Raw genomic sequence first — 25,805 nt, 5'->3', positions numbered from 1 at the left:
CCAGCGCAGCCAAATAAATAAATATTTTTTTTTAAATGGGCAAAGGACTTGAATAGACATTTCTCCAAAGAAGACATACAAATGGTCAACAAATATATGAGAAGGTGCACAACATCACTAATCATCAGGGAAATGCAAATCAAAACCACAGTGAGATATCACCTCACACCTGTTGGAATGGCTCTTATGAAAATGACAAGAAATAAATGCTGGTGAGGATGTGTAGAAAAGGGAACCCTTTTGCACTATTAGTGGGAATGAAAATTGTTACATCCATTATGGAAAACAGTATGGAGGCTGGTATACAAACTGTCAGAGATAAGATGAATAAGCCCTGAGGATCTAATATGTGACGTGGGAACTATACTGATAATACTGTTTCGTATAACTGCAATTTGCTGAAAAAGTAAGAACTTGTGTTCTCACCAAGAAAAACAAACAAACTGGTAAATACATGAGGTGATGGATGTGTTTATTAGTTCAATGGTAGGAGTACTTTCACAATGTAGACATATACAAATCATCATGTGCACATTTTAAATACCTTACAATTTTATTTGTTAATAATACCTCAATAAAGCAGAGAAAAAAGAACAAGGCCTGGCATCAAGTAGGCACTTGATGCTAAATAAATGGTTATACTCAGGGATGAAGTGACAAGGGCTTGGGCTAACTGAAAAAAGGGTTCAGATGTAAAAAATATTATAAAGAAGCACCTTCAGAACCTGGAGAGAAGACCTAGGCACAGCTGAATTAAATAACTTAGCAACGTTAAATGCATGCAAGGCAAGAATGCAAGAAATGTCATAAAAATCACAAGACCATCATCCAATAAAAAGCATAGGCAACAGTATGTCCATGCAGAGGAGAGGGCATCACTTCAGTGTGGACAGGAAAGGCTCCACTGGGCCTCAAAGGATGGCTGAAGCAGGGGCATGCTTCCTGTGAGGGTGGTGGTATAAGGCTAAGCCAGACACAAACTCCTGGAGCCAAGGGTTTACATGGGACTGTCCCTGTGGTGGCCTAGAGAGCACTGGCTGCCAGGGGAGGGAGGCCAGATTTCTACCCTCTAGTCCTTCAGATCAGAACTAAAGCTCTGTCTGTTTTGTATTTATAACAACCAGCCAGGGCTTCCCTGGTGGCGCCATGGTTAAGAATCCGCCTGCCAATGCAGGGAACACGGGTTTGAGCCCTGGTCTGGGAAGATCCCTCATGCCACGGAGCAACAAAGCCTGTGTGCCACAACTACTGAGCCTGTGCTCTAGAGCCCGTGAGCCACAACTACTGACACCGTGTGCCACAACTACTGAAGCCCGCACGCCTAGAGCCCCCGAAACAAGAGAAGCCACCGCAATGAGAAGCCCGCGCCCTGCAACGAAGAGTAGCCCCCACTCACCACAACTAGAGAAAGCTCGCGCACAGCAACAAAGACCCAATGCAGGCAAAAATAAAAATAAATAAAATAAGTTAAAAAAAATAAAATAAAATAACAATCACCCATAATGTATAGGTTATGTATAAATTGCTTTCTGATACAAGCTACCTTCTTTTTAAAAGTGTTTCTAGAAAAAATAAAAATGCACCACAAGAACATGGCTTTAAGACCTTCTTAAAAGAGAATTTAATCCAATGATTGTGAGCTGAGATTGGTTTCATCCCCATAGTGCCAGGATACACACATACCTTCATATTCAAGGAGCATTTGGTGAATGGGTGAATAGATGCACGAATGGACCTGAGGTGGCCGTCTGGATCCCTCAGTGGACTAGAGCAGGGTGACAAGGGTGTTGATGGGGGCCAGGTGAGCCATCCAGAAAGAGGTCTAATGAACAGGTTTTTAAATCTGAGGCAAAGAGAGCAGAAGCAGACATCTGCCTTTGTGGGTCTGCCTTGTTCAGCCTCAGAGCTCTGTGTGCAGGAGATAGTGTGACCTTTATTTTCCCTGTGTCTGGTCAAAAAGGCTGTCTGATTAATGTTTGCAGTACACGGAGACAATAAACATAGGCAAGTCTGGCCTCTGGAGGGAGAGGTTTGGGGTTGGATCCTTTTCTCCAGTTTTGGCAGTGCCGACGATGGGGGGAGCATTATTTTTAAATCTTTGCCAAATGACATTTTGAAACCCGCACATGTTGGGGTGTGCCAGGCCAGAGCGCTTGAAGAACGGACAGGCAAGGCCAAGGGAGCGCTCGGCTGCCCAAGGTGCACTGGCAGCTTGAAAATCCCCCTATCACAGGCCCCACTCTTTGTTTAGATGAACACTTTCTACAGCCAGAGGGAGGCAGGGACAGGCATTGCTCTTCTGGGGGGAAGAGCCCCAGGCCTAGTGGGAAGAACATTATTTTGGACACTGACAGACCTGGGTTTGGAGTCTGACACTCATGGAAAGCTCGGGGAAGTTACACATAATTCCTGCCTCTTGCCAAGTCAATCTTAATCGGAAAATGTAACATTTAGCCCTGCATGAATAGCACTTAGAAGAGGCCAAAGGAGGTGAGAGGGTGAGAGAGAGAGAGAGAGAGAGAGAGAGAGAGAGAGAGAGAGAGGTGAAAATAAAGGGGGAGCCAGGCTGCAAGACCCAGGCCAGCACTACCAGGCAAAGAGCCCACTGCACAAGCCTTGACTCGGGGGCTCACAGTCAGATGCCCACAGATAGAACCGAGAGGGTCTGTTTTTCCTTAGCAAGGAAAAAATTACACCCTGATTTTCATTAACTTCTAACTGCAATTTACATTGCCCTTCAGTTAAGCATGTGGGTAACAAACCACATGCTTCAGAGAACCTGTGACTTTGTCACAACTAGAATCACAGATGCTTTCACCATCATACTCTGGTTGTCCCAGAGACCCTGAAATATCACTTACATCCATCACTTTTTCAAAAGCACAGCCGTAATTAGACCTATTGCTAGATCGTGTCATTTAATGCATTAGTAAACTAGCATTTTTTCCACATCACAAATTTGTTTATATTCTAATAACTATATTCTCATATGCTCGGTTCCCTCTATAGCCCTTTGTGGTTATTTTACATTAGAATCAGCAATGTGAGACGAGGTCCATAGGCTTCGCCGGCCTGCCAGAGGGGTGAGTCAGAGCACACGGAAAGGTCAAGAGCTCAGAACAGCAGCCAGCAAAGGGAGGTTCTGAAAACACAAGATATATGTTGAGTTCCATTTCAACATCCTTTTCAGAAGACACAAAGCCCTTTGCTGCTCATGTCTTTTGCCCTCAAAAGTTGATTGAAGGCCTGAGAACAGGATGGAGATGTCGGGAGCAGAATGGGTGGAGGTCCCCGGAGACATGCAGAAAGGGAAGATCATGGCCCATACTCCCCGCTGCCGTCCCCCAACACGCTGTATAGCCGAATCCAAGCTCATAAGTTAGAGCTGAACCAGCAGAGGCTCAGAGCCCATAGCCTTTGGGTACCCCTCACAGACTCAGCAGCTGTCTGCTCAAAACTCCCAGGCTGCTTCTAACACCTGCCCAGCCTACTGAAAAACTTCCAGACTCCAAACATCTTTTCCTTAAGAAGGCTGAGATGAACTTTATGGTCTTTGTTCGATGAGTCTATTGCTATTTGATCACTGAGTGTATGAGCCAAAGCTCAATACTAAACACCCACTTGAACTTTGCAGCTTCCACGTTTCATTAAGAAGGCTATTGAGGAGTCTGGCCATGTGTCAAGGACACGTTGACTCTGGGGCCACCCCATTAACCCAAGTCAGTCCTGGAGGAGGGAAGGGTGTGGCCATGAGCCAACAGGGAGGGATGCGGACCAGATGGGAGAGGCTCTGCTGGCAGCTGGCAGCCCTGCCTCTCACTCCCTGCTTGAACCTTGGGTGACTCTCGTCCCAGGGTGCCTCGGCTTCCCTGTCAGAAGGTTAACCATGGTTGAAGATCAGTGGAAGAGGAAGAGGGAGGAGGGGCAAGGGGGCAGGTGGGTGCGGTTCTGGGGAGCCAGGCTCACACGGGGAGAACTGAGGGAGCAGCGAGGTCTGGCAGGTGGCAGAGTCCCAGCCAGAGACAGCCAGGACTCTCAAGGTGCTGGTGTCCCCACGGTGGCTGGTCAGGAGCACAGACCCGTTCCCAGTGCTGGCTGAAAGCCCCCTCCTCGGTGTGGGCAGCCAGAGAAAAGAGGAGTTCTCTGGGCCTGACACCTGCTGCCCCACAGCAGAGATCGGGACTGGCCAGCTGCCGTCCTACCCAACTAGTCAGAGTTCTGCATTTAAATGAGAGAGAAGAGGGATGCAAAGCTGGTCTTTCTGGTAGCTTTCATTCATTCATTCAGTGCTATCTCTGGATATTTTTCTGCTTCTAAAAATAAAACGTGTTTATTGTAAAACAATTCAACATAATGAAAATCTGAAATCACTGGAAATAATGTTTCTCAGTACTACCCCTTGAGCAAACCATTTATTGTTATGTGTTCATTGTATGTACTTTTTTTTTTTTGGTCTAATCCTAAGTGAATCACTTTTTTAAAAAAATTAATTAATTAATTTATGGCTGTGTTGGGTCTTTGTTTCTGTGCGAGGGCTTTCTCTAGTTGCGGCGAGTGGGGGCCACTCTTCATCGCGGTGCGCGGGCCTCTCACTGTCGCGGCCTCTCTTGTTGCAGAGCACAGGCTCCAGCCGCGCAGGCTCAGTAGTCGTGGCCCACGGGCCCAGTTGCTCCGCGGCATGTGGGATCTTCCCAGACCAGGGCTCGAACCCGTGTTCCCTGCATTGGCAGGCAGATTCTCAACCACTGCGCCACCAGGGAAGCCCTGTATGTACTTTTTAAAAATTCCTTTATTTTCTCCTTTTATGGTAACATATAAACATGTTTATTTTGGGCAATGTAGAAGTATTTGGATTAAAACATCAGAGTTTCTTTCCACACCTTTTGACCCCTAATTCCACTCCGCTCTGCAGAGAGAGTCGCTGCTAATGTTCAGGGTTCTATCCTTCTAGAAATTCAAATGCAGGGAGCTCACTCTCAAGCTTGCTGTCCAGCACTGTCAGTGGTAAGGCAGCTCCTGCCAGTGCAGCCCTGCCCAGCCTCTCCACGCAGCCCTGCTACACTTCTCAGCCAGGCATCAGACCCTGTCCCCTCTGTCCCCCAAAGTCCAGAGGGCACATGTAAGCCCTCTAGTTGTTCCCTGAAGGTTCCTCTCACATTACTTTAGGTAAAGGGGAAGCATCTCTCCCTCCCTGTGGGGAGTGTGGGGAGAGGGGACAGGAAGCCCCAGCACTCCAGTAACTCTCCAGCCCTCTGTCCCTTGTGGGCTGGATGGGGTGAGCATTAATGTCAGCAAGGCTGGTTTCAGGACATCTTAGCATGTCCTGCATATGTGGTCTGGCTCCTCTCTTGGGATGCAGGAGAATTAAGCCTCTATCATGTACTCTCAGCCTTTGGGGTCTCAGCTGAAACAGAGACGGAAAGAGGGTATGTGTGTGTATGTGTACATATGCTTACGAGCTACCACAGGCAGGCTTTTAATTTAGCTGCTGATTCTTCTAAACAGTTGTCATTTTGGCTTCCCCAGACCATCCCACCAGCCCTGGAAGAGGTCCCCCTGCCCTGCTTCTCAAACTGGGAGAAGCTTAGCACTGGACATACCCAATGTATGCCACGGGGTTTATGAGAGCATCTCATTTATGTAAAAGTTTTGGTGGAAAAGGTGATGTAACATAATTATTCAGTATTTAATTCAAGAGGGATAAATTGGGAGACATCAAGAACATTTCTCCTTTGCAGTTAGCTGCTTAGGGCTTTGGTGCCAGACCTCCAGGAGATGCACAATTATTCTCCTGTGCCCCTAGAGATGTTCTCCTATGCCTCTCGGGACATCTTGAAATGTGCTGCCTCCAAGAAGGCCCCTGCTGATCCCTGCCTCCCAGTAGCCACACCTTTGAGTAGTCCCTTCCCACACTGTGCCAGGGCTGGTCTGTGTGACCAATAGAATATGGCAAAAGAGATGTCATGTCACTTCCAAGATGAGGTTATAAGCTTACCAGGTTATGAAGGACCTGAGTTCTCTTTCTTGGATCATTTGCTTTGTGGGAAGCAAGCTACCATGTGAAGCAGCCCTATGGAGAGGCCATAAGTGAGGGACTGAGGGCTGCCAACAACCACATAAATGAGCTTGGATGCAGACCTTTCAGCCCCAGTCGAGTCTCCAGAGACTGCAGCCCCTGCTGACAGATTAATCACATCTTCATTCACACCTTGAAGTGTGAATCACTTAAATCACACCTTGAGCCAGAACCAGCTAAGCCGCTGCTAGATTCCTGAGCCTCAGAAACTGTGTGACATAATACATGTTTATTATTTTAACCTGTTAAGTTTTGGAATAATTTGTTATGCAGCAAAAAACTAATGCCCTGCCTTGTAACACAGTTTCTTTTATAAAACAGCTTGACTACAGGTTGTCTTTCTCTTGACCTCTCTCACGCTTAGCCTTTCTGGTTATTAAAAATTTATGCTGAAGTAACCGTGGCAGGCATGGGCCTCCATATGCAACTATTTCTGTACCCCTATGTGGTTTTAACACAAGGTCAGAAATTCAGGATTACTGCTGCGGACAACTGCAATTTGAGAGGGCTAACTTCTGGAAGGATGACCTGATCAACAGCCCAGGCCTTTCAACTTCAGCACCTCTCTTCTTTCTGAGCTGCCAAGGGGACATCCAATCTGAGGCTCAGGAGAGACACAAATCTGATCATTATTGACATATGAGTAATAGCTAAATCCAGGTGATTAGAGGAATTTCCTTGGGGTAAAAACTTTGGTTGAGAACTCTGATGTTTGGGGAGAAATTTGCATAAATTGTCCTTCATCTCAAATACTAGTGCTGCTTCTGTTTAAACACTGGCACTGTTTATGGTTATCTTTTTGAAATCATGAACCCCAGAAGATGTTTTCACGGTTCTATCAGTTATGATCCTATTTTGCCAGTTACAGAAAAGCCAAATTGAACAGGGGCTTTGCTGGCTCACATGGCCAGAAGTCAGATGAAAGTGAACTTTGGTCCCATTTCTTTACAAATCTCCTTTGCCTTCACGGGGTCAGCTTCATCCTGAGGCTAATCCCTGTAGGATGACTCTGGGTAGCCAGAAGGGACACATACATCCATGTTTACATCCAGGGGGACAGAGGGCATTTCTGAACCAACATTCCAAAGAAGAGCTGGAGATTCACCATAACTTGCCCCTCAAAGCCCTGACTGTGCCCAGAGGAATGGAATGTCCTCACTGGCTTTAACTACCCAGGGCCCACCTGGAGCCAGGACTGAAGTCCATTTCCTCCTGAGAACGTGTGCTGCATGGGGAGGTTGGTGGGGACTTTAAGGAAAAATGAGGGAATGGTAGGTAATGAAAAATATCCTTTAGGCAAGCATCTAGATCTGCCATCCTAAGAACATAGTACAGAGAAAGATGCTGCCTCTTCAGTTTCAGAAGACACTCAATGCTCTAGTCCTCTTTTAGGGGGAAAAAGAACTGATTTTTCATCCAATTCTGGGTTTCAACCACCCATCACCAATATGTGAATGACTCTGGAGTCTTCTCTCCAGATCTTTGTGGGGCCTTTGATCTCTTAGGGAAGGAGTCGATGGGAAAGTCATCAGTCATGAGCCTGCTGTGTGGGTGGTACTATCGTCAGCACTTTCCCTTGCACTACATTATCTGATTTAGTTCCTTTGATCCTGTGAAGAACCTTATTATCCTCGGTTGACAGACGAGGAAATGATGCCCAAAGAGGTTAAGCAAATTACCCATGGGCACAGAGCTAATTAGTGGCACATTTCCAGGACTGATTAGGATTCTCAGTGAGTTGGAGTGGACTTAGCCGAGTCAAAACCCTGGACATTTGTCGTAAGGATGCAAGGGTATCTCGTGGAGCCTGAGGGCTGAGACACAGGTGGGAAAAGAACCAGGGACTGAAAAGCCATCAAGACTCTCTTTTGTCTCCGCTCATTTCTGTGTTTCTGCTTCATTCTTCTCTCCTCCGGCAGACATGTTCTCTGCTTCTCCAGGCCTTGAGGCAGGAGAAGAGGCCAGTAAGTCACCGTCCTTTTCTTCCTCCCCAAATCCTGGGAAGGCACACCCCGACACAGGGGGTGAATGACGTTATCCGAAATGGCCGCTCCCCTGGCCTCCCTTTGGATGGGTGTCAACTAAGTAAGGCCATGGTGACCTGAGAAGATACCCCAGAAGCAGTATTTTCTCTGCAGACCAGCAAAAGGGATCACACCTTTCGGCTAGCGGGTTGCTGAGAAAGGAGCTTGGAACCCACAACTTCTGCTGGTTGCCTACTTTTTCACTCTGTGGGCATTTGGTCCAAGCAGCCCCTGTGGCTGTTTATTGTGCAATTCACAAAGTGGATGAGAGCCCGTGATGAAATAGTCACTTGGGACCTCAGAGTTCTCTGCCACGTTGTGTCGTGAAGAAATTCTGGGGCATTTCCTCCAGCATGGCCTTTGGATCCAGGTTGAGTTTGGGTGGTGGATTCCCGGGAAGGATCATAACACTCCATCCCCTGGGGGGCAAGCAAGGCCCTCTCTGGAGAATTGGCCCTGCTGGACCCTAGGTGGTCAAAGAACCGATGGCATCTGTGTTCGGTGCCCAGGCCAGGGCTTGCTCCTGATCGGGGTCTACTAGTGAGTGAGGCCAGTATGAGGGGCGAGGCTCTCACCTGCCTGAGTCAATGTTGATCTGAACCAATTCACCCCACATGCGAATCCAGGAAGTGCGGTTCTCTCAGAACTGGGAGAGTCACTGACAGCTGGGGCAGCCTCTCCCTAGCATGTTTGAGTAAAGGAGTGTCTGTTTATCTTCCACCATTCAGAGCCACCAGGAGCCTGGCCCAGGTCAGCATGCTCTAGCTCATGAGGAAGGGAGGGTTGGTCCCCCACCTCTCGGCCAGCCCTGAGGAGACTCCCTCCTGAGGCCTCTGAAGTCAGCCTTGTCTTCTTAGCTGACACAATTGAACGCTTCCAAAACCCAATGGCCCAGGCTTCTCTCCAGAGCTCCAAACCTGGTCATCCAGTTGCCCATTGGACATCTGCCCTTGCGTGTGCACTTCACCGGGAGTCTAAAAGGCCAGGCCCCCATCCTTCACGCTCTCGTCTCCCGTCCTCACTTTTGTCAAAACTGCTCCTCGTGCAGATTCATCCCTTGGGTGATTGTTCCCACCAGCCACCTACCTAACCATTCAAGCTGGGGAGCCATTCTCCATTCCTTCACTCAGGAAACATTTCTTGAACCTTTACCCTGCGCCAGATTCTGTGCTAGGCCCTAGAGGTAAAGACATGCCTCAGTGCAGACTCAAGATGCTCAGAGGCTAGCGAACAAACCCCACAAGTGCTGACAACACCCTGGGGAAGAGAAATGGCTCATCCCAGGCTGTTACAGGAGTTAAAGCACCTGACCTGACTTACAGTACCAGGAAAGTTCTTCTGGTGATACCTGAGTTGAGTCATTCAAGTAGAGAGCAAGGGAGGAAGAGGCCTTCCGGGCAGAGGGGTATGCTTGAGAAAATATAAAGAAAGAAAGAATACGACGTGTCTGGGGAACCTTCAGCAGATTGATACTGTTAGAGGGTAAGTTACAAGGCAAAGGGGTCTTGAGCATTGAGGCTGGGACCACAGTCAGCAGCAGACCGAAATGGGGCTTTTGTTGGAGAGGGGCTCCTGCTGTAAGCTTGGACTGTGTCCTGCAGGCAATGAGAGCCTTTTAAGGGTTTGAGGCTATGGGTGGGGATGGGGGTGAAGGGAGCCAGATTAATACTTTGAAGGACTCGTTTTGGAGGCTGTGGAGAGGTCTGAATATGAGGGGGTGGGGTGCATAGCTGGAAGCAAGAGCTTGTAAAGGCAGATGATGGAACCTGAACTAGGGGGATGTGGAGGAAGGGGAGGAGACAAAGGGGAGACTGATTAGATATCACAGAGGCACAAGATGGATGAGTCAGGGACGACTTCTCTGTTTCTGGCTGCGTTATTTGGGTGGGTGGTGGGGTCAGCAATGGAAACAGAGAATGCAGGAGGAGAAACAAGTTTGGGGGAAATCTGATAAGTTCACATTTGGATGCACTGAGTTTGAGTGCCTGTGGGCTGTTCGGAACGGGGAGGCGGAAGTTCAGGAGGAAATGTTCAGTAGGCAGAAACTCTGGAGAGAAGCTGGGACCGGAGATGTGAATCTCTGGGTCATGAGACTGATCAGTTGAATCAGTAGGACAGGATGCGGTCACTCAAGAGAAAGGGTGCGGAATGAGAAAACCAGAGGGTGAGGGACGTGTCCTAGGGAGCCCTGATATTAAAGCTGCAGGCCAAAGAAACTCAGAGAGACAGGAGAGAGAAGAAACTCAAGAGAGAAACAGGAAGATGGGAGTGAGAAGAGGACTGTAACAGCCAAAGGCACTTGAAGAAAGGAGTCTTTTAGCTGTAGTGATCCTGTACTATTCGGGGAAACAGATTTTTTTAATGTATGCTTTCTGTAAATAAAAGCAACATTAAAACAGATTTTGGATGTTTATAACCACATCAGTCCTGACCTGTACATTAAAAGGCTTTTATTTGGAACCTGGTTTTGTACAACAGTGCCCCCTGGTGTAGATGTCATGCTTAAATACTTACCTTTTATTAGCATGGAGGCAATATTCTGGAAATATTGTTGCTGCTCTCACACTTTCTGTTTAACTTAAAAAGCAAATTCAAAACACAGATGTTTTGGGATGGGGAAGTGTTTAATTTGGGGAGCTTAAGTTTTATGTGATGCAACATTGGGGGTATTGATGTACCTGGTATGGTTCATTTAATATGACAAAAATTTGGAGTTCCCTGGCGGTGGTCCAGCAGTTAGGTGGGCCCTGGTTCAATCCCTGGTCGAGGAACTAAGATCCTGCAAGCCATGTGGCAAAAAAAAAAAAAAAAAGATAAAAATTCATTTGTCCACGTGCATTGTATACCTGTGCTTCTACCAAAGGGTCACAGAGTGGGACCTACCATTTATTTTTAAAATAAAGTTCATAAAATGATATATACAGAAAACTGAACAAATCGTAAGCACAGATTACAATTAATTTCTCAAATAGAACCACTGTGCAAAGAAGCACATAGATTAACAAACAGAAAATTCCTAACAGCCCAGATGCCCCTTGTGCCCTCTGCTCCTTTCAGTCACTACCACTGCTGCCAAGGATAACCACTGTCAGGCCTTCTCATGGCATAGACCCATTTTGCTTGACTTTGAAATTTCAATAATTGGAATGATCAGTATGTATTCTTTTGTGTCTTATTCAATATATTCGTTGAGATTCATCCATGTTGCTCTGTGTATTTGTACTTTATTCTCTCTGCTGTTTTAAAAACCACTGCAAAAATCAACCATAATTTATCAATTCAGTAGTTGGTAAAAATTTGGGTTGTTTCCAGTTTGGGGCTATTAGAGTCTGCTGTGAACATTCTTGTACGTACTTTTTGTGTATGCATTTCTGTTTGGTGTATACCTAGGAGAGAAATTACTGGGTTATAGGATATGCTTAGCTTTAGTAGATACTATCAAGCAGTTTTCTAACTCAGTTGTCCCAACTTATATTCTCATCAACAGTGTATGAGAATTCCCTTTGCTTCATGCCCTCACCAACACATGGTATTGTTAATCTTCTTAATTATAGACATTCTGGTGGGTATTGTGTTGTGTTTTTGAAAAACAGCTTTATTGAGATATAATTCACATACAGTTCACCCATTTAAAGTGTACAATTCAATGGCTTTCAATATATTCACAGAATTGTGCACCCATCACAATTTCAGAATACTTTCATTACCCCAAGAAGGAACCCATACTCCTTGGCTGTCACCCCCAACCCTCCTAAGTCAGCCTAGTCAACTGCTAATCTACTTTCTGTGTCTACAGATCTGCCTTTAACATTTCACATAAATGGAATCATACCATATGTGGCCTTTCATCTGGCTTCTTTCACTTACCATAATGTTTTCAAGGTTCAACAGATTTTGATTCAACAAAGGAACCCTCATGGATCAAATCGTACACCTGGGACATAGAATGCAGGCTTGTTCCTATTTATTCACTCCCCCTTTAAAAAAAATTGCTAATTGTTCACTTACCTGACGGTACATTTCATATTGAACTCTCACAGTCAATTTCATGGATATACTAGGAAGCTGTGCTACTCTGAATCAATCTGTGAGAGCATGACTGAGATTTATCTTTGGCTGCAAGAATGAACTGAAGATAAAGGAAGGAGCCCCTTCAACACTTTCCAAGTCAAAATTATTTTGGTCATGCTTTACAAGAAATTCTGGGGGACTTCCCTTGTGGTGCAGTGGTTAAGAATCCGCCTGCCAATGCAGGGGACACAGGTTTGAGCCCTGGTCCGGGAAAATCCCACATGCCGTGGAGCAACTAAGCCCGTGCACCACAACTACTGAGCCTGTGCTCTAGAGCCCTCGAGCCACAACTACTGAGCCCACCTGCCACAACTATTGAAGCCCACGCGCCTAGAGCCCATGCTCTGCAACAAGAGAAGCCACCACAGTGAGAAGCCCACGCACCACCAACGAAGAGTAGTCCCTGCCCACCACAACTAGAGAAAGCCCGTGCGCAGCAACGAAGACCCAACACAGCCAAAAATAAAATAATAAATTGTAAAAAAAAAAAGAAAAGAAATTCTGGAATTTTGAGTTCATTGAAACAGATTCAAAAAATTTACTGAGATTGGACAAACCTGGCTTTCCCTTGGAGGTACCCCTATAGCTGACTTCTATGTAGAGGTGTGGGGACTTCCATTCAGTTGAAGACACACAGAGATGCAGGGGAGACGTGAAGACCCATGTATAGACAGGCAGAGACTGGAGTTTCGTGTCTACAGGCCGAAGAACTCCAAGGAGAAAGAAGCACGGAAGATTCTCACTCGGAGCCTCCAGGGTAAAACAAGGCTGCCAACACCGATTTTGAATTTCTGGCCCAAAAGCTGAGAGAGTCAATTTGTTCTAAGTCACCAAATTTGTGGAAATTTGTTACGGCAGTCATAGAAAACTAAAACATTAAGACCTCCTGATTCTGAAGCTGCCTGGCCTAAGCTGGTGCTTAATAAAAACTTGTGTAGCAGTCTGTTCATAGCAGACTCCTTAGGAAGGACCTGGATCTCTCCTTATTTTGTGGGAAACAGGAATTGACTGACCTTGCACTTTTTCCTTTCTGATTTGCTCCAACTAAAATTTAGTAGCTTGGATTAGATAGAGGATCCAAGTTTCTTTTAGATATTGTGGAATTAGAGTAAATGCAATCTATGTTCCTCCTCACTGATATCAAACTGGGGCATTCTGAGCCTGAATCGCCATAGATTGAGGTACATTTTTTTCTTGGCAAGGATGGCTTTGTTTTGGTAATGGAGGCAAGGTTATTGTTCTCTCATTTAGCTGAAGTCCAGTATGAACATATCCAAAAGCAGAAGGGGAGAGAAAGAACTAAAACATGTGGACACCATATTGCTTGCACTGACTACAGAAATGTCTATTATTACCAGGATTACGTTGGCACTGTCAGAAACCTACTTGGCACATGTTTGGAGAACTCTTCTTTATTAAAAGATAATAACTACCAAGAAGGCTGGATAATATAAAGCTTATTCTCACGTAAACCTGAAAGTACTGTGGTAGTGGGAAGAGGGAGGCTGCTTTAGAATCTCTTATTAAGCCCTATTAAGGGAGGGCTGTGGGGAAGGGATTCTAACACTGAAAGGGAGGCTAAGGCGGCAGCTGGTAAACACCTTTACTGTGTACCTGGTTGGGTACTGGCAGAGTGCTGGGTGTGGGCTGTAGGTCCTTCTATTAACCAGCCGCTATACTTTGTTTCCATGTGTAGACCAAGAATCAGAGGTCTGAAGGGAATGTGGGTTCCTTCCTCCTAATTCTCTCCCTCTTTGTAGTGAGAAAACATCCATACTGATTCTGCAGCACATTTCCAAAATATAAGATGACATTCAGTATCCCTTGCTGTCACTATGTTCATTTTTTTTTCTTCAAATCTTTCTTATTCCTATATCTCCTGCCAGTTTGGGAGGCAAGAGATAGCCACATGAAAAAGGTTAAGAGCATGTGCACTGTATGTAAAGCAATCTCAGCTGGGATCCACCCCACCCTCTCCGTGTGGGTTCAAAGTTTCTTACTCTCTTCAGAATGCCCAATTTTCTGATTGGCAAGTTAATCTTTTAAATAGGTATGAATCCTGAAGGTGCTATAAGCAAATGTTTGATTTGGGAATTAACTGACAAACAAGGAACTTTGTTCTTGAATGTTAGCCAGGGAAGCTATATACGATGTTCACAGGAACTAAGTCTGATTTTTATGTATTTATGTTTTGAATATAGCAACGAGTTACATTCCACTCTACAAAGAGTAACATATTTCTAATCATACTGTAGTTTATAAAGGCATGCAATGAAAACATTAAGAAGCCTTGGGATATCAAGAGTAACCTTCAATTAGTTGGAAACCAGATAACCTGGCATCTAGGTCTGTCCTGTCCAACATGGTAGCCACCATCCACATGTGGCTATTTGAGCATTTGAAATGTAGCTAAATTGAGATGTATTGTAAATACAATTTATACACTGGATTAAAAGACTTGGTACGAGAAAATACAAAGTTATCTCAATAATCTTTTATACTGACTACATATTGAAATATTTTGGGTATGCCAGGTTGAATATATTTTTTAAAAACTTTTTTATTTTTTAACATAGCCACTAAAATTTAAAAAATTATGTATGTGGCTAATTACACTTCTATTGGACATCCTTGTCTATACAGTTCATTAGTCTGAAGCACACAGGAGACTTGAAACATTTGATAGTGATCTGACCACAAACACTCAGAAGAATTTTATCCTGTGGTGCAAATCAGATCTTGTGATCTAGTAAAAGTTAACTGTAGCCAGTGATGTTTAATTGGCACATTTGAGGATTAGTATTATCAAAATGTAGTTAGAATAAGACTAAAAAGACTTGTAAAGGGGGGAAATAAACTGGCAAAGATGAAGTCCTGATGAAGGGTAGTTTAAGGACCTCTACTTATTGTTAGCAGAAAATCTGTGGAGTCCAGTGGCTTTCTAGGACAGCTCTCTTCCAGACAGTGGCTCAGGATCCAGGGATGCCATCAACATGGCAGAGGAAAAGAGAGCTAGCTTTTAAATGCTCCCCCATGGCCTAAGCTTATAGTCCTTTGGTCAAACCCAGCTGCACAGGCCTCGCTGCCTTATTGTAGGAAGGGGGATGGGAGAGAGTGCATAGGTACTGACTGGGCAGTAAATGCTTCTGCAGTAAGACAGTACAAGTTTTGAGTCATTCAAAGTCCAACACAAACACTCACTCTTTCAAGTATGCTGGGAAAATGAGGGAAACAATCAGGACTTAGTCCCTTTTCTGAATGCTTCTGTCAAGGGAGGACTGGAGCCAGGCTGAGGGTATCACCTTAAGCCAAAGGACTGCTTCCTGAAAGAGTGAGAATTGGGATCTATTAGCCTCATTTTTTTTTTTTTTTGGTATTTTACTTCTACTTTCAGCATATATATAGACTGCTTTACTTTCTTCCTTTTTTAGTCAAAGGAAAGCAATTACACAAACATGTATGGAAAATGGTAAGCAGAGACTCCTCTTTCCATATTATATTGACAAGTCAGACATAGCTAATGTGAACAAATCTGCCCAATTATCTTTTTTTTTTGTTTCCACAGTTTATTTTTTTAAACATCTTTATTGGAGTATAATTATAACAAAGTGAATCAGCTATACATATACATATATCCCTGTATCTCCTCCCTCTTGCATCTCCCCCAATTATCTTTTGTACTCTTATTTCCTACATCTTATAGTTGACATACACAGAAAGAAATCTAGCTGCCCACTTATGTAACCTTAATGTTCAATAAGCTTATACACCATGTGTATGCCTACACTCAAGCTATCTTCTTGGCCTTTGTAAAGATATAAATATGTACCATATGAGTTACAATGCAAGTTGCTTTTATGTTTCTAAGTTGTTTATACACAAACACAGAAACAAAAATCTGAATTACTGCCTAAAAGTTAAATCTGGCTGCTAGTAGCTCAAGAGCTCTATCTTCCTGTGAGAATCCCTCTCTACACCCCTCCCTCCAAACATACACAACCCCTACCCTTCCCTAACACAGTAACACCAAACACAACCGAATGTTTTAAGTGTACATCATACATTTATTACCAACAACCCTCTCAACTCCAAAATTGGGCACAGGGATTAAAAATAAAAATTCATTGCACTACTTAGTAAAGCATTACTAGTAACTTTCATAAAAAATGTACAAACTTTGTTAAAAATTTATCAAGCCTTCAAATGATTTGGTTACAGATATTTATAATACGTACATTTAAAACTATGTTAACTGATACAATGGAGTATGATTTGAGGAAATGACTCAGCAAATGATTCCAAAGATACACCCCTGTAAGCTTTCATAATCTGAAAGAAACAGCAAAATGAGGTAACCAAATGTACCAACAGGGGGAAAATAGCTTTCTAACAGGCCTAAAGATATCTGTGAAAAATATTCTCATAAGTGAGTTGGTAGATCTCTTTCAAAATGCTATAAGAGGCCCAAATATAAGAATCTTAACAAATCACATTTCAGAGAGTGTATAAAATCTAAATATGCTTTCACGTTTTCCAGATTTTTCTCAAAAAAATTCAGGACAGAAAATCCTAATGAGATCTTGATACCTGGAGGACTTGTTTTTTGTTTTGTTCTGTTTGGGGAAGAGGGGGAGCTAAAAACAAACAAACAAAGATGGTAATTCATGCATAGAAAAACAAAAAACACAGCAGAGTTAAGGTGGTAAAGCCAAAATTGTTTTAGGAGGAAAGAGGAAGAAGGCAACAAACCAACATCTGCCTGCTATCTGGTGTATCACCCAAGGTGTCAACAGCTGGGTATGAATCAACTGTTCTTTCTCTTCTGCTAGCCACAAAGTTGCTCACTGTGGCTAGTCTAGTCTAAGCTGGTTCAGAACACATGCACGTATGCTCCTATTATGCACTAACCACTTAATAAGCAAGTCTGCACACATCCTTAAGAGCCCCATGCAAAGAAGACATTCCCAAAGACAGATCAGTCACGAGAGTGCAACAATTCATTCAGGATTTTACCAAAATAGACCCTGCTGCCTCCTAAATTGCCAACAACCTCTCAAAATTTTAATGGAAAAGGGGTATTAAGAATTCGTCAGAGGGAGGGAGGAAAGAGCTACTTTTCCTAGTCATTAGTACAATGTGCCTTGTTAATTAGGTATCTATATAAATTAGAAAAAGTGCTTTACTTGCATGCTTCAATAAAATGAATACTGAGTGTAGTAGTGTTATGTTAGATCTGTACAGATATAAATTTTTTGCAGCTATATAAAAGTCTATGTATAAGATGGGCTTTTGCCATTTTAAACATGATTTCTTAATTAAAAAAAATAAAGATTAAACTATACGTGATTTGTAATGTAGCTGATTATTACGCCAATAATTTTGGTCTTTAACACACTTGATTCATCAGGAACAGGTGGAGGATATTCTAATGATTTAAAAGTAACGTGCATTTTACCACTGTTTAGATGTATTTCTGATGCACTGACAAATACAGGGGCAAACAGAAGGTACACAAAATCCTACTTGTATGACTAAATAGAGGCAACAGTGTCTGGAAAAGGGCAAAATTGTGCTTCTGTGTGAATTGACTTTACTGAACTCTAAGCTGTGATGAGCTTATAGAGTCTTCAAGGGAAGGCAAGTAGCACGGCAGTAACAAGTAGTTAACACTGAGTAGAAAACGGACACAGAGCCAACTGAAAGCTGAGTGAGGCTGGCAGCAAGTCATTACAGTCCCGACTGGAGTTATGCAGCTTGTGCTACTGCAAACAGAGCAAGGACATCAACTGCAGGAAGAGGCAATGTTGAGCACACTAGAAGAATGAGAGAGGAATCCAAACATTGCTGGAAAAATGATTTTAAACAATCTGAATTATGCTCAATGAACCTGTTAAAAAAACCCACACAGCTATGTATTATTTTCAGATCAACTAAATGAAGGTCAATTCCTGTTTTACAGCATTATTTTTTATACAAAAATCAAATCTTCATTTATACTGCAAGTATTCTGGACACCTGTTAAATTAATCTTTTTCTCATTCAAACAAAAATTAAAAAGAAAAGCAATAAAACATCAAAGCACATCAGGTCTAAAGAACCTGAGCTGTCACAGCACTTGATCTATCCTGGAAATGAGGATTTCGATGAGAAGCACATTTACTGAGGGGAAAAGAACTAGACAGCTTTCAGAACTGGAGCTTGGCAGGACAGAAATATAGTTTTCTGAAAACAATTTAGTTGCCTATGGGAGCTTGAACAAAGAACATATCAGAAGTCAAGCTGAGTTAACAGATTTTGTTCTGGTGGAAGTAGAGGAGGTGAGACTTCATGGGACCAGTGGTATTTCTTAGAAATATATTACTCAAATATCTTCAGAATAGACTACAAATCTAAACATTAAAAAAAAAATCACAAGTACTTCCGGTAAGAAGCTTACTGGAAAGGTAAAGGGAAAACAAGAGAGTATCAACATTCAAATCATTGATTGAAATGCTAATATTGCTAATTGATGATGTATGATATTGCACCTTCTTTTTGGAAACAGCAAGTTGGAGATTTAAAAATTTCTTTTTCACAACAGAATGAAACTATCAGGTTCATGGAGTGAGAATCTGTTACACTTTTTTCCTTAAGTGACCCACGTGGGATCACCAACGAAGAGAAGGTGACAGCTGCCTGAAGCAAAGGAAGAAGGCTTTTCTCATTCCATTCATTGGGAGGGAAGGGGATGGAGTATTCAATGCTTATAATTGATGCACCCTTATCAATCAGTGTGCAACAGCAAACACAAGGGAAAAAACCAGTGTACAGTACTAGTGCTGTTTAAATAACACACCAGATTATACATTGCAGCATAATTAAAACTACACACACATTCTTGGTACATGCTGGTATACAGGATCTCATACACACTTGAGCTACCATGCCCTCACACAAGTAGTTTCACACATTCTCTCTCACACACACACAGATACATTTATCACCAACAGTCATACGCTGCATTCATTTCCACTCACAGTTTCTGAAGGCTCTATATAAGGTAGATTGCTATATCATCTGGAGCTACCACTTTTTATAAAAGCACATGCTAAAAGATCACGTCCACTGTAATCTTGCAGCAACACTCGGAATGATCACACGAAAACCAGGGAATGTTAGTGCACACACAAAATTAAGCTAAAGAAAAAGTCTTTGGAGTTCCAATCACACGGTTAGTATAACAATCCCATAATTGTGAAGACTAATTGTAAGCTTTTATAGTTGATTAAGTCACACAGTGCAAAGGAAGGTCCATTGACCCTTTTGGTAAAGGGAGGGCTGGAAGCCACACAGATTAAGTTCAATGGATAGTCCATATATACATGTGATAAGGAACACCCAAATTAAATTTGTGCTCTTAAGTTGGTCATTCTGAATCCCGATGCACTTCTGAAGCATCAGCTCGGCAGATTGGGCAAGTACGATTTGCCTGAAACACAGAAGAGAAAACTTGTTTGAATTTTGACTTATACGGTGAAACATATTAAAAGCAATAGAACTATTTTTACTTTCCACATAGTTTTTACATTCTTTGTTTCTTTAAGAAGGTACAAAGCAATCATTTAATCTTTCAAAATATACTCCACAAACCTCAAAAACAATAGCCTATGAATAATTTTTTAATAGGTCCGTTTCAACATACAGACAAAACTACCCATCACCAGTTTAGACAAATTTAATAACTGGCTTAAAACTCCATCTCAACAAATGGCACTACCATTGACTGTGCTGCTAAAATCAGAAACATTAAGCAACACCTGCTCTCTTACGTTCTACGAAGCATTTTTCATCAAATACTCTCATTTTTACATTATGATAGCTCTCATATCAAGTACTCTTCTTTTCATCCAACTTCTACTGTTTCTTCTCCATCTGGCCCAGAACATCCTTATTTCATCTCTCTGTCTCTCAGAAATTATCTCTATTCCATTCTCCAAACTGTGGCCGTGATCTTTCTAAAACATATCCTCTCACATGTTTTCAGGATCAAGTCCAAACTCCCACACACTTCACAGTGACTTTGCAATAAGCTGGCTCCTGGTTTTACCTCTGAACCCCTCTCTTCTCTTGCCTCTCTCCCTCACACTCTAGCCATCAGCCACATGGAACCCGTGATTTTCTGGTCATTCTCTGTTCTCACATGTCAGGGCTATGCATATATAATAACCTCATTTTTCTAAAAAGTCTAGACTCTTTGCCTTCAGGATTCAGTTTGGACTAAACTGGGTACCCTTAATCTGTGCTCACACAGAGGACTGATTCTATTTTATTTTAACTCATCTGTCTTCCTCATCAACCGTGAAGTTATCTAAGCCAGTATTATCATCTCCTACTCAGAATAATCTAAAACAAACCATTAAGTTTACTAAATTATTTTACTTCATCACATTTTTATCCTACTATTATCAAAAATAGAAAATAAGAAGTCCCTGAAATAATTTCACCCTGGCATACTATTAGAATTTGTGTCTCTGGACTCCCCCCGACCCATATACACAAAGGAGAAAATGGTCAGAATTATGTAAAAGCACTAGAGGTTTATTTCTCATGTAAATCTCTGACAAAGAACCTCCAGTGAGGTCCCCTCTAAACTCTTAGAAGAAAGTTAGGACATATTGATTATCAAGGACAGAAAACCCATTTTCAGATTTTGCTCAATCACTCCCACACTGATGATTGTAGTTCATTTCTACTGGTCTTTCTCTTAATTTGCAGAAATCATACTGAAAGCTGTGTTTCAATTTTGTCTCCTTAATCACCCTCCACCAAACCATGGACTTACTCTACATGAAACTATGATGCATAAGAAAGAAAATGCGATGTCATTCTCTTCAGATGCCATCATTTTACCTTAAGCCATTTGTCGACACACTTGGCATGGAACTCGTGGTTACAGGGTAAAACTCTAAGTAGCTGCCTTGACTCAAAATCACACATGCATACTACACACCTAAAATAAAGCAAAAAGATTGTTTAACCATAAAACCAAGTGGGGTTTCTATTTTGTTACAACTATCGAAGCCTACAAAACCACTTACCGTCTCACTTATCAAAATATTTAAATTTTAAAACAAAATAATCTATCAATACCTCGAAAAAAGCATGATATTAAGAGATTTAGTAGGAGTGCTTTGCTTTACTGAGTGAGAGATCATCAAGAAAATTTCCGGCTTAACATCCAAGACAACCTTAATACTGAAGATACTATTATATTCAACAAATGGGGTTGGAACAGCTGGATACCCATATGCAAAAGAATGAAGTTGGACCCCTACCTCACACAATATACGAAAATTAACTAAAAAATGAAAAGCCTAAATGTAAAAGCTAAATACAATTAAACTTTTAGAAGGAAACACAGGAGTAAATCTTCATGACCTTGGAATAGGCAATGGTTTCTTAGAGATAGTATCAAAAGCACAAGAAACAACAACCAGAAAACACAGATAAACTGAACTTCATCCATTAAAAAAAAAGTGCTTCTAAAGATGCCAATCTATAAAGTGAAAAGACAACTAACTCACAGAATGGAAGATATTTTTGAAAATCATAAATCTTATAAGGATTTATATGTATAATATGCAAATAACTTCTACAACTCAATAAAGACAACCCAATTAAAAAATGGACAAAGAATGTGAATACACATTTCTCTAAAGATATATAAATGGCCAATAAGTATAGTAAAAGAGCTCAACATCACTAGCCACCTGGGAAATGGAAATCAAAACCTCAGTGAGATACCACTTCACTCCCACTAGGATGGCTAGAATCAAAAGACAGACAATAACAAGCGTTGGTGAGGATGTGGAGAAACTGAAAACTTCTATACACTGCTGGTGGGAATGTAAAATGGTATAGCCAATTAGGAATGAAGTGATACAGTAGGGGGCTGAGCCAGGGTTTAGAGGGTTGGGGAGAAATGGGGAGTGGTTACTAATAGATGAGGTTTCTATTGCGGGTGATGAAAATGGTGTAAACTTGATTGTGATGATGCAAATCAAATTCAGAGTTGCAAAATTCTATGAATATACTAAAACCCATTGGATTATACACTTTAAATGTGAATTGTATCTAGCAGAGTTGCTATTAAAAAAGATACTATAATAAGGAGAATCTTCAGGTAAAACCCTCAAATTTTACAGGTATGAAACTTCAATCTAATATAATTCTAGTGTTTGAATTAAAAACCATAAGATTTCTAGGCCACCTAAAAATCCAGAACAGCACTGTCCAACAGAACTTTCTCAGGTGATAGAAATGTTCTACATCTACATCTCCTGATATAGCATCACTAGCTAGTGCAACTAAAAATTTTAACTTTTATTTTATTTAATTTAAATAGCCCCATGTGACTAGCAACTATCTTACTGGACAGCATAGGCCTAGAGTATGAAATAGTCACTACTTATCTTTATCAGGTTATCTTTGACTTCCAAGCTTTTATTTCACAAAAGGTGGAAAACGAAATTTAACACAGAATGAGGTCAGGAAAATATACTTACAAAGTCTGTTCTGACTGGTGGTTGTTAGGATTGAACCGGTAAGAAGGAAGTTGTTCAATGTCTGCTTTAGTCAGTCCTCGAGGCTTGGCCTCTCCCAGTCGCTCTGCTAGGTTTAACAGGGCCTGCAGAGGGAAAGAGAGACATAGCTGCATTTTTCTTTAAATTTTATATTCCAATATATATATATTTTAAACTACCTTTATTATGGAAAAATTTTAAATACATACAGAAGTAGAGAAATAGTATAAAGAAATTACTTCCATATGCTCATTACCCAGGCTCAACAATTCACAGCTAATTTATTTCATCTTTTACTGTCCACTCCTAAACCCCAGATTATTTTGAAAGAAAACTAAAACATGGTGTTTCATTGGTGAAATAGTTCTGTTTGTTATCTTTAAGACAGTCTGTCAACCTCAGCATTTTGGACATTTGGGGCTGGATAAATTTTTGTGGGACGTTTTTCTGTGCACTGTAGGATGTTTAGCAGTAACCCTGGCCTCTACAAAAATATCTCCAGATGTTGCTAAATAGCCTCTAAGGGATAAAATTGTCCCCAGGTTGAGAACCACCACCAATCTAAAAACTAAAACACTTTTTAAAAGAATATAACCACACTAACATCATTACACCCCCAGAATTAGTAATTCCTTAATGTCAAGTACCTCTGATTGTTTCAATTATTTTCAAAACACTTTTTGAAATAGTTTGTTCAAATTAGGATCCAAATAAATCCATGTTACCACTGCTTGACATCTCAAGTATTTTTTTTTACTCTTTTATTTGTTAAAGAAACCAGGTTAATGGCCTATAGAAATTCGTAGTCTGAATTTTGCTGACTGAACCTCCCCATCCCTGACTCATGTGGTTTAATAACGTGCCTTCCTTGTACCCTGTACTTACTATAAATTGGAAGATTTTACTATTTCCATCGTAAGGCTCAGCACGTCTAGTTGTTATGTTAGTTAGCACTGATGGAACACTGCCTATATCCATTAATTCATTAAAGATGGCAAAACGGTAGTATTCTATCACTCTTTCTTCATTAGATGAAATACTTCTACACTGATCAGTTGCCTCATATTAAACTATACTCAGTAGTTTAATTTATATAAAATAGGCAGGATAAGGCCAATGAGTTTTTCTTTTATTTTTTGAAGTATCACTTATGAATTCATGGATTTTAACACAGTTGATATGTTTCAACACATTGCAGCTATTATGCTTGATTTTACACTAGTACCTCCTTTCTCCCAGTTTTCAATGGCTCTAATTGCTTATTTGCTTTATCCTACAATCAGGCAGCCATGTGCATGCTGCTTCCCCTCTTTTTTATTTTTTTAAGGCTGCCACAGGGTTAAGAGGATAGGTAACAAAGAAATAATGATGGACAATGAGAGGAATAAATTTAATTTCCCATAATATCAATAATCAATGCTGTGATAACTGTGTTTTAACATGATGCTGCTGCAACACTGCTTTTGGTGCAGCTTTATTTGGAGAATTGTGTCTTCTAAATAAATTGCTCCCCCTTCCCCATGCATGTCCCTAAGTAGATGGTAATTTGTTAAATTTAATTGATGCTGATTACAATTAGCTATAAAGTTTATGATAGAGGTGATATATCTTTTACACCTATATTTTATATTCTATAGGTCAAGTAATATAATTTATGACCATTATTTTAAACCCTTATTGGATGGAGAATGTAATGATAATTGAACCCTCAACAAACCTACATGGTCTGAAAGCAAGACAACTGAAGGCAGGACATGATTAGTATGTATTGTTTTATAAGACCTATGAGAGCAAAAAGGAGGGAGAGACTCATAGACCTGGGAATGGGCTAGAAATGCCTTTCACAGAGGTAGCAGGTTTTTAACTGGTTCTTGAAAGATGGCCATGTGCAGGAAGGGGGAAAAGTTCTTAAGCAGAAGAATCAAGGGGAATAAAGGCACTGAAGCAAGGATGTATAGGGCAGACTCAAAAAGTGGTGAGTACTCTGGACTAGGGTGTGTTGTAGGCATGTATACTATGAGACAAAACCAGAAAAGTAAACAAGACTATTGACTGGATTAAAGTATGACTTTGCAGAAGATTAAACATAGTCAACCCAAAATACAATTTAGAAAGGGACTCCTGGGACTTCCCTAGCAGTCCAGTGGTTAAGACTCCACGCTTCCACTGCAGGGGCGCAGGTTTGATCCCTGGTCAGGGAACTAAGATCCTGCTGCCACATGGCGGGGCCAAAAGATAAAAATTAAAATTAAAATTAAAAAAAAACAAGAAAGGGACTCCAATGCCAAACACAAAATATTTTTCTTATACTAGGATGGTATGTATCACTGTTTTTTCACTGATATGTATATGATTTAACAAAGAGCTGTCCTTTTCAGCAACATGACTTATGACTTAATTTTAATACAGAATGCCTAAAGGATAACCAACTCCTTTTCTTACTACTCTGTACAAAACTAGCATGAACAGTGTAGAAACAGGAAATTATTATAGCCCCTTTCTCAAGAAATCTGAGAATGCAATCCAAAGGACACTGCATTGTGACTGTATATGCAGAAAGTAACATAATGGCATTTTAAAAATTACAAAAGGACATAGATAGCATTTGGCCTGATCTCTTCCACATGCAAAAAAAAAAGGTGCTGCAAGACTGTGTTTGCATATGTGTCTTTCCTCCCTGTTCCCAGGTTCAATTCACCTAAAAAAATGAACAAAAAAACCCTGTTCCAGTATTCATACTGCATAAATAGAGACTCATAAATAGAGTGAGGCTGGGGTAAGGCAGTACAAAAACAGTCACATAGTCACTCACATTCAACATTTCCAAATCCAAATGTGCCTTCCAACCCTTAACTGTCTGTCCTATTCCTAACCTCAAATAATATGACAATGTCAACACTGTCTATTTGCCCCATCATCTTTGAGTTTGCCTTCTGCACTAGCTATTGTAGTCCTTTTGCAAAGCATCTTCTCTTGCGACCTTCCCACTTATAACCCTGACACTACCACAAACCATTCAATGATCAACTCCTGTTGATTCCAGTGTTAAAATGTCTTTCAAGATGTACTCTT

The 25,805-nt window shown here is 41.6% G+C and overlaps 2 protein-coding genes and 1 long non-coding RNA gene across 10 annotated transcripts in view; 1 reads left to right on the top strand and 2 right to left on the bottom strand.

Annotated features, from left to right (window-relative positions):
* The window catches only part of GNE (glucosamine (UDP-N-acetyl)-2-epimerase/N-acetylmannosamine kinase), a 103,226-nt gene extending 86,691 nt beyond the window's left edge, over positions 1–16,535 (bottom strand). The window contains exons 1-2 of the mRNA XM_060154824.1: positions 16,407–16,535; positions 15,373–15,494 (exon numbers count right to left, since the gene is read on the bottom strand). The gene's annotated coding sequence lies outside the window, so the exon portion shown is untranslated. The remainder of the gene's footprint in view (positions 1–15,372; positions 15,495–16,406) is intronic.
* Positions 1–25,805, top strand: part of LOC132523523 (uncharacterized) — a 35,049-nt gene that overhangs the window by 8,777 nt on the left and 467 nt on the right. The gene's annotated exons all lie outside the window — the stretch shown is intronic.
* The window catches only part of RNF38 (ring finger protein 38), a 123,730-nt gene continuing 114,139 nt past the window's right edge, over positions 16,215–25,805 (bottom strand). For all 8 annotated transcript variants that reach the window (XM_060154833.1, XM_060154834.1, XM_060154835.1 and 5 more), the window contains 3 exons: positions 22,716–22,837; positions 21,061–21,160; positions 16,215–19,639 (listed from right to left, as the gene is read on the bottom strand). In XM_060154833.1, the coding sequence (XP_060010816.1) occupies positions 19,577–19,639; positions 21,061–21,160; positions 22,716–22,837 (285 nt within the window). In that variant the 3' untranslated portion in view covers positions 16,215–19,576. The remainder of the gene's footprint in view (positions 19,640–21,060; positions 21,161–22,715; positions 22,838–25,805) is intronic.

This window comes from Lagenorhynchus albirostris, chromosome 7, assembly GCF_949774975.1.
Source record: "Lagenorhynchus albirostris chromosome 7, mLagAlb1.1, whole genome shotgun sequence".
In the NCBI taxonomy this organism is placed as follows: Eukaryota; Metazoa; Chordata; class Mammalia; order Artiodactyla; family Delphinidae; genus Lagenorhynchus; species Lagenorhynchus albirostris.
This window is presented reverse-complemented; position numbering and strand designations above follow the sequence as displayed.